Genomic DNA, 8,953 nt, shown 5'->3' with positions numbered 1-8,953 from the left:
ACATGCAACTTGAGATTGAGATTTCCCATAACAAACAAACCACTCCCCTCAATAAATTGAATTTCAAAAAAGGTTAGACGATAAACTTTGTAGAATTCAATTAAAGTTTCATGTAAAACAAGTGTGCAGCTACAAAATTGCACAGAGACAATACTTACCACAATAAATGGAGCTTGTACCAGCCGTAACCAATCAATATTATATCTTATGATGAGTGACAGTGTCTTTATCAAATTCAATGTTTAATTATTCACACATTTATTCAGTTATTACGGTGCCACCAACTCAATTTTTCGTGCCACAGGAATCCCTGGCTTTGTGTTACTTTACATAAAAATGATTTACACTCTGAATCAGCAGATAGCAAGAGTTCAGGTATTAAAACTGGCATCTGGTGGAAAAAGTTGGATCGGTGGATCCCTTGTAGCAGAGTCAGGACAAGACGTAGGTTCTTTGCATTTTTTTTTAATACTTTTAATCAACACTTCCTAACTCTAAATGGGTGTCTCAATCATTTTTTGTTGTGAAGGCTATGTGATCACAATACAAAATGGCGTCTTTCCACTGATATGGCCAATAGTCAAGAATGAGTCCTGTTTTGAGACAGAAATGCTCAGACCTTAGAGAAGGACACTTAAGGACACCAAACCATGCAACAGATTAAAGCTCTGCAACAAAGTCTTTTGAATAACAACATGCATGTCAGTCCAAGATCTAAAGGCAATAAGGAAGCCATAACAAGATGTCACTCGTCCACATACCTGAGCAACAGTAAATCCCATTCCCATCTAGCCATGAAAGGCAAACGTAAATATGGAAAACTTACAGATCAGCCCTTTGTTCTTTTATTGTCCCCCCCTTGGTATCCAGTTTGTGATAAAATGGCAATTGCCTCCAAAAAATGTTTGTTTCCAAAACAGCTGCTTAGAGAAGGGGCATATCCAGAGGCACGTGTTCCAGGTCATAAGAGAAGAGGTCAGTGATGCCCTCATCCTCAGCCAGGCTCATGAGGTACTCATCCCCACCAAGAGAGAAACCTAGAGGTGGAGTGAGGCCGACAAAGCTCTGCTTATCTTCAGAGGGGGGTTGGAGGGAGGGGTGCATGGGGGAGACAGGGGTGACAGTAACTGGTGATGAGTGTTGCATCGGCTGGTACGGCGGGTTGGAGATACTACCGTTTCCGAGAGTACGGTTATCATTGTCTGGGAAGACAACGAGGGTATGGATAAGGTGGGGGTGTGGATGAGAAGACATGGAGGAAGGAAAAAAAAAAGATGAGCGGTGAATGTTTTAAAACCCCAAAGCAAATGTGAGCCGAGGCTCTAGAAGAAGGCTTGGAACTAAATACATCATCCAGTGTTTCCCATACATTGATACCCATCTAGTCAGACAAAATTCACATTACTTTTTTTTTCATCTAAAAAGGTGTACATTTACAGCCCCCCCACCCCCCTGTGAAATCACAGCCTCCATAATTCACTTCCCCAAACGCCATTCACAGTCTCTCCGTGGAAGTGTGTTCAGCTTGTTACATTTGGAGTTAACTGGAGCTAATCATTGCTAAGCGAGCCTTCAGTTAACATTCTCTCCGTGCCTGTAGCCATTTACTGTTACCTTATTTGTGCACTCAAGCCCCCCAAAAAAAACGACATTTTACTATGTGTGCTGTCAAAGTTTTAAACTACAATCCAAAGTTCTTTGAATGACAGGTAACTATTCAGATGAGAACTTAATGAATGCAACACAAACATGTAGAGTACAAAACACTGTGCTTAACATTATTAGAATCCCCAAAACACAGATTAAAACAACTGAACAATGACGAAGAACAACCAAAATGCACAATAATTAACTCTGGATAGCCTTAGTGTAATAGGATTTAGAAGTGATTTAGGATGAGAGGAGTAATGGCTGTTTTATAGTCGACATCCAAGAGTGCGCACGCCAATGTGACGTGAACTCACTGGGTTAATATGAGTTCTTTTATGGTGAAAGAAAGGCTTGATCCCACCAAGTAGGTCATCTAATCAAATCAAAACATTGACGGCAATGCTGCTGTGTGGTTTCTTTTTCTACTTCTAGTCCATAGAAACAGCAACGTCGGTAGCCTTTTCTCATTAGCCACACCTGTCTTCAGAAGACTGCAAATAGTGTGGCAACCACCATACGCGGGTACAAACAGTTACGCCGCTCCCATGACGTTCGTTAGCACACGCCAGCTCAGCTACCGTAAAACACGCTTAACGGAGCCGTGACGTGTGCATAGAGATTTACAATAACATGTACCTTTCCGTATAGATAACTGTATGGTTTTTAATAAAACATTTCAGCTCTGGGTAACGTTAATCAGGTATTTTATCTGTTGAACCAAACATTTTATTTGACAAACCCACCAGATTTAGTTGAAAAAGAACACCTACATCTGTATCATCTTCTAGCTTGGTTTCTTAAACATGTAACAAGTTATTTCTTTCTAAATTATTTCATGCAGTCTTTTTTTTTTTCTTCTAATAAATAGTTTATAAACCTTTGTTTGACTAGTCAAGTGTCTGAAGTAAACTCTCAACCTGTAGAAAACGCTGCATCATCTTCTAAAAAGGTTTCTGTTTGGGCATAAGGCCGTGGGGGCATGGTTGCTTCCTTCTCCATGGCAACAAAGTACCACTTTACAAAAGCAACCTGTTTGAGGCAGATAGTGGGATGTTGAAAGTGCTAAACTCACCTTTGGAAGACACCTGGACAAAGCACGAGTAAGGCACAAGGGGGGTGGGGCCGTTCCCATTGGCGGACGAGTCCAAGTGGATGCTATCGGCACAGTTGGCCACAGAGCTGTCTGTGGTTTCCATAGGGATGGGGACATCAGAGCAGAGGAACACGTCGATGGGTCCCTGTGTGCTGCTGAGGTGGACCTGAAGGCTCTGGACGAAGCAGAAGTAGACAAAGTGCTTTCTTTAAATGGTTAATGAATGGGAGCAAGCAGCAGACACTTACAGTGAACAGTTTTAACCAGGATAACCAAGAACATAATTTAATCTGAGCCAATGCAGCATCAGTAAATGATGTAATGATAATGTATACTTTATTAATCATGCAAGGGGAAATTACAATGTTTTCACTCTGTTATTACACAGAGGCCTGAATTACACACACACACACGCTCAGTACCTATACATGCGCTAAATGGAGAGATGTCCGAGTGGGGGGGCGGCAGTTTGCAATAAGCAGAAAGAACTACAAACATAATATAACTACTGGTACTAGAGGATGAAGTTCCCAACCCTACTCCCTATTGGCAGAACTAAAGCATTAAACCATACTGTATTGTTTGATTGAGGTTTCTATTCAGAATATGTCATTGCAAAAAAGATACTTAGCTAATTGTGTGTTTTTTTTGTTTGTATTTTAATATACCTCTTCTGGATGTGGCACCTCCAGTTTTGTCTCTGCAGGGGCTTTGATCACGATCACAGTCTGTTCTTTCATGCTGGGAATCCTTTGGACATCCTCGTATGTCAAATAGGCAAATGTGATCCTCATGGTTAAGGAATATAAACAACCTGGATGTGTTTGTGTACAGCTGGGGATACACTCAAGGATTAATCCCCAAATTCACATCACAAGCCCAACAGCGGTGGATAGGGTGGGAGGCATTCCTCCCTCCAATGCACCCTAAACATAAATGCTATTGGTTTGGATTGGCCTTTAGAGACACCAGCAATAATGTTTTTCACACAGTGTTAGGGGAACACCTATTTGACACCAGTCTGTAAAGGTGGGCAAAACAACGCTACCAAGTGAAGCTGAAACTCTAACCCAAGGATATTTCTGACTGCTCTGGTTGTCACACAGCTGGTGAACCTGCCGCGTACAGCTGTGGATCAACTCATCCAGCCTTCTCTCCTCCTCAACCAGAGTCTTCAGCTCTTGATCCAGGTCTACGTTCACTTGACCGCCCCTGTGAACATGCATCCAAGCAGCAACAAAAGGATTAACACCACAACAAACATCACTAAAACATCAAATTGATGATCCAAATTAAGAATAAGACAACTGAGAAAAACAATACGGCTAAACATACATAGAATACAGTCACACAATAAAGTCTGACATCTAAAAATGCATCCACTAGCAGTTGGTACCATCTTTAAAAATGGTAGAATTACACATTACTCTTAAACATATCTAGCAATGTATAGGTTGGACCAAAATGTTTGTTAAATATTGATTAATTCCCAACAAAATACCCCAAGCTGCCATAATGTGCATTTATACATTGTACAGCAAGCTCTTTTCCTGAAAGGCACACACCACCACTCATACTTACAACCACTCCACTAAGTTTTTAGACTTCTTTTTGATGAGTTGGATCCCTTCCAGGACATTGGTGACGTCGTAGACGCGTCTCTTAGGCGCATTGAGCTCCTGGGCAACTAGGTTGAGGTCCAACACCCCGTCAGCGGAGCGGCGTAGCATCTCTGCAAACCTCTGCGTCAAGAAACCGAGTGAGGTGTCACAGCGCGACTTCTCGAATAGGGACTTGCGTGCAATGGGACTGAGGGCGGGAGCTGCAAAGAAAGGTGAGAATAAGAGTTCTTTATGTACTTTTTCACCCAGCATGTTTCCTCGGATCAGGGAGGCTCCAAAACCATGTTTGCAGGTGGTTCGCCATGGTTCTGCTACACGTTCTACAATGCCCTGAACTAAGACAACACTATTTTTGTGATTGTTATTGCCACTCTTCATTTTAACTCCAACCGGTCATCAGAGAGCCTGGGTTTGTCTGAGGTTTCTTCCTTAAAAGGAGTTTTTCCTCGCCACTGTCGCAATATTGCTTAATCTGGAGAGAACTACTAGTACTGTTGGGTCCTTGTAAATTTGGGAGCGTGTTCTAGACCTACTCTATCTGTAAAGTGTCTCGAGATTACTCTTATTATTAATTGATACTATAAATAAAATTGAAATGAAAAGAGCCTTTAATGATGATTTCTATATCTGTGCTAATGTGTGCTTAATTGGATTACATCCTTTCTAACATTTGCCATTCTTCTGTTACCGCTGCACGGAACAAGGACTATGGTTAACCTATGGTTTCAAGTTTCAATGCCATATGATATTAGATATTGTTTCACCATCATAAATTCCCTAATTTTATTTAAACCAGATCAGTGAGAATTTGATGATGATTAGCAGAACCCCAATTCAGCAGTTGTTTCACTGGCAATATGGCGAGAGAAAGAAGAGGAAAAAGTGTATTGGGAACCTCTTGGCGGTGACGTGACAAACAGATTCAGGGTCTTCAAAAAAAATCAGAGCAGACTTTCAGAGCAAAAGCAACTTTGGAAAACTCTAGACTAAGTATTTCACAAACAACAATGAAAAGTGGTGCTGATAGTGCACGTGAAGAGCAATGTGAATTTAGAGCTGCACAAACACAAATCAGCTCACAAGGCCATTTAACTCAGTCCCAACCACTTTGGAGAATAGCTTAAGCCTTGTGTTGTCTTCCCATCAAAATTTAAAAACAACACTTTTGTTGACGCTTTATATCGCTGTTTTTAACTTTTTTTTACGTGTTGTCCCTTTTTCAAACGTTTTCAACACTATGTAACACTAATTTATTTACTTCTACAGTTATTTTTGGAATTGATGGTCAATAAACCTCATTTATAGGAATTTATAGCTAATGTTTGAGTTAGAAAAGCAGAAGTTAGGAATAATTAAGACTAAAATTAAAGGAAGGTATGTTGATGAATAATCAAAGACTCTACTATGAACTTTTACTCAATAATATTTCAAAACCACTTCCTTTTTTTTTTTCAAATGCTATAAAATTGAATAAGACATCCCAAAATTACCCATCAAATCCCCCCCAAAGAAACTTGGATGGAATGAATAATGTTATTTGGGGTAATTGAAAAAGATATGGTTATATGAAAACAGGACAATTTGACCTGAGGACAACATAAGAGTTAAGACACAGACAAACATCACAGCATCATTTCCTACCCTATGCAGGTTACTTTGACTCTGCTATCCGTGCACCTTGTACTGGTTTTACTTGTCCTTGTACTGTTATGGTTGTGTTCCAGTTGGAGTGTGTGTAGAACTTGTATGTAATCATGCATCTTGTAAGTGTTTAAGTATGTGTTTATACCTGCTACCCAACTAATTGCCCTTTGGGGACACAAACAAAGTTTAAGTTCTTTTGGCCAGCAATGGAACATTGGCTCTTATGGTAAAAAGTCTTACCCTTTTCTCCTGTGTGGGACAGAGAGGCCATCGGTTTTTTGGCTTTGGCGGTCCAGCCACCATCCTGAAGGTCCTGGGGATGTGCGGCTTCCAGCTGGTTAATCATCGTTGTTGAAGATTGTCATTACCTGGGGGTTGGGACAGAAGCTAGCTACCCTCACCAGTGTGTTTAGCTAGTTGGAACAACATCTCACCATCCCCCCTCCCATGCTCACCCAAGGCCCAAGTAGTTGTTTGCTTCTGGCAGTAAGGAATACAGTGGGATGTACAGTTACCTCTTTAACAACGTATTTCCGCCGAAACTCGACTGTTAAGGAGAGCTGTCAGCGTGTGCACTCGAAGACCAAAGTGTGCAAAAAGAATGTTTTCGGCCAAGGCCCGGCGTGATGCCTCAGCCAAGGTACAATAAGTGTAAAGTTACCGGAAATACATAAATGTAGTCGAAGCGTCACACATTCGCCTTCAAAATAAAAGTAAGCTATTCATATTTTTTTTTACAGACAATAAGACAATCCTCATCCAGAAATTAAGGTGGGACATAATTATATCCATAGCATAAAACTCAAAAACATTGGTATGCAGTCAGCTATAGTGATCAGTAAGGTTGTACGATTGCTTTAAGTATACAATATCGAAAGTACCACAAAAAAAGATCTATTCTGCTTTTCAATAAAACAAGAATTAAAAAAAAAGATATTCAGTTGTCTGAGCCTAGAATTATCGATTATCGTTTTTCTATACCAGTATTATATCAAAGTTTATAATTAAATTACCTTGTGGTCGGGGCCACATCCAATCAATCTACATTAATGCCAACTTTCTTTTGCAATTTAGAGTTGTTCTTCGGCTTAATTAAGAACTGTATTTCACACATCAATGCCCCATGCCCTTTTCTGTGTCAAACCCACGATACAAGAAGACCATAGGGATTATTAGCTAACTTTCCACTGCATTTAACGTTGATCGTTAACAGAAGCAGTTGCTGTTTTGTTACCTCAGTTTACCTTAAATGACAATGCCTTTATTCTGAAGACAGATTCAACGCTTCCGTTAACAAACAGGGTAACCATCGCATGTATGATGCAGCTAACTAAAGTATCATTTCAAGTGGTGGTAAAATGTCTATGAGAAAATACATCGGTTCCTCGCGTACCGGTATGTGGCTCACTTTACAAACACACGTCGTGTGATATGTTACCAAGTGTCCAACCTAATTTGAAAAAAATGAACCTATCATGAGGCACAAGGTTGGAAGGGTTAACGTTAAATGATGAACACGTCCGTTCCACATATGTAAATATGCTAGCCATAAATATGCTAGCCATATCTTAATGTTACATTAATTGTCCGAAGACGAAACTGTAACGTAACCGAGCTTATACAATACTAGCAAGTAGCCTAACGTTACATACGTGTGTACACATGTAGATAACACATAAAAACATAAGTGTGAACATGCATTGCCACATTACCCAGCAACCACTTGGCTTAATTTCAGCATTCAATATAACGTTAACTTTGGCTAAGCCACTTATATATCCAACTTAACCCAGCTCCCCACGTACTTTGCACCTGGTTAATTCTGCTCAACAGAAGTTGTTACCTGAATTCGTTCGAGCTTAAACGTCTGCCCTGTCCCTGTTGTTGAGGGTCCGGAGGGTGTAACGTGACCGTGACTCGAAGGGCCGTCGGTCCGTATGGTCGAGCTATACTCGGACCAACCCAGGCTAATGCCGACGACTTCCGAGACCCCTTTTCTCATATTTTCCCGTAATGATTGCTGCTACTCTTATTTTTACCTATATTTACCGCTTGTACGATATAAAACTGGCCATATTCAAGTCTGTCTCCTTCACTAACGCAGAACAATATTATTTTAGGTAACAGAGCGCCACCGCTGACACAAGCACGAGAGGATATTCCACGCGCGAAACTCAAGATTCCCGGGGCAATTTTCAACCAGATTTGCATGTAAACTACTATTGGCCATCACTGTGTACGCAGCGTCGTGCACGTCTGACGCAGCTGTAACCGACCAATAGCTACAGAGCTCTGCAACAAAGTGGATTACTTTTCTTTAATGGACAGTCTTTATGTGCAGCATTTCTGTTTGTATGATATAAATGATATTTTAAATTACATTGAACATGTTAAGAAAAAAAAATAAGGCCGCTAAGTACATTAAAGTATTACATATAAACTATATGCTGTTAAAACCAGAGACCAGTATCAAAAACAGAGAGAAGTTCTTTGAAAAAGATCTTGCTTGCTGTTAAAGATAATAATATATACCATCACACATTAATTTTAGATATGGTGTACAATACAATAACGGAGCCCTAATTTAACATTTTGGACAAAGCAGTGAGTTTGTGTACAGGTTTTTAAATATAAATATCAAAAACTAAACAATTACTTTCCAGATCGCCTATAACACATTTCTCGCAGAACTGTCATTTTCACAAATTAGTTTTTCCTCAAACTGTTGTTAACTGGGAAATCTATTCAAGGAAAAAATGTGTCCCAAATTAGAAATACATCATGTTAAGGAATAAAAATACTTTAACAACACATTTCTATTGATGTCTTGTACAAAACTCTCCAGGTTTGTGGTCCAGCCATAAGGATGACAAAGCACCAGAACACATCATTGCAGAACTACACAGACTAAGTGACCACCTTTACACATCGGGGGGGGGGGGGG

General features: G+C 40.2%; 2 protein-coding genes across 3 annotated transcripts in view; both read right to left on the bottom strand.

The window, feature by feature from the left end:
• Positions 1-449: 449 nt before the first annotated feature.
• Positions 450-8,301, bottom strand: e2f3 (E2F transcription factor 3). Of its 2 annotated transcripts, none has more exons than XM_034891450.1 (7): positions 7,853-8,301; positions 6,250-6,343; positions 4,325-4,565; positions 3,824-3,955; positions 3,412-3,526; positions 2,723-2,918; positions 450-1,202 (listed from the first exon to the last, which is right to left on the bottom strand). In XM_034891450.1, the coding sequence occupies exons 1-7, from the start codon at positions 8,009-8,011 to the stop codon at positions 925-927; spliced, it is 1,215 nt and encodes a 404-aa protein (XP_034747341.1). In that variant the 5' UTR covers positions 8,012-8,301; the 3' UTR covers positions 450-924. The 2 variants fall into 2 exon arrangements, with proteins under 2 accessions (XP_034747341.1, XP_034747342.1); XM_034891451.1 differs by having other exon boundaries at positions 6,250-6,377; positions 7,853-8,298.
• A 562-nt stretch (positions 8,302-8,863) lies between these two features.
• srfbp1 (serum response factor binding protein 1) overlaps positions 8,864-8,953 on the bottom strand; it is a 4,746-nt gene continuing 4,656 nt past the window's right edge. The window contains exon 3 of the mRNA XM_034891448.1: positions 8,864-8,953. This exon is cut by the window's right edge and continues 1,346 nt beyond it. The gene's annotated coding sequence lies outside the window, so the exon portion shown is untranslated.

Source organism: Etheostoma cragini, chromosome 14, assembly GCF_013103735.1.
Source record: "Etheostoma cragini isolate CJK2018 chromosome 14, CSU_Ecrag_1.0, whole genome shotgun sequence".
NCBI classification, from domain to species: domain Eukaryota; kingdom Metazoa; phylum Chordata; class Actinopteri; order Perciformes; family Percidae; genus Etheostoma; species Etheostoma cragini.
Note: the sequence above shows the minus strand (reverse complement) of the source record. Positions and strands in the feature narration are given on the sequence as shown.

Bases quoted from the DNA above. Each gene is read 5' to 3' on its own strand.
- e2f3 (XM_034891450.1), bottom strand. From the start codon at position 8,011: ATGAGAAAAGGGGTCTCGGAAGTCGTCGGCATTAGCCTGGGTTGGTCC. The intron at 3,956-4,324 runs GTAAGTATGAGT...GCATGTTCACAG, and splicing joins AAAAACTTAGTGGAGTGGTT to GGGCGGTCAAGTGAACGTAG. The intron at 1,203-2,722 runs GTGAGTTTAGCA...TTGTCTTCCCAG, and splicing joins TGTCCAGGTGTCTTCCAAAG to ACAATGATAACCGTACTCTC.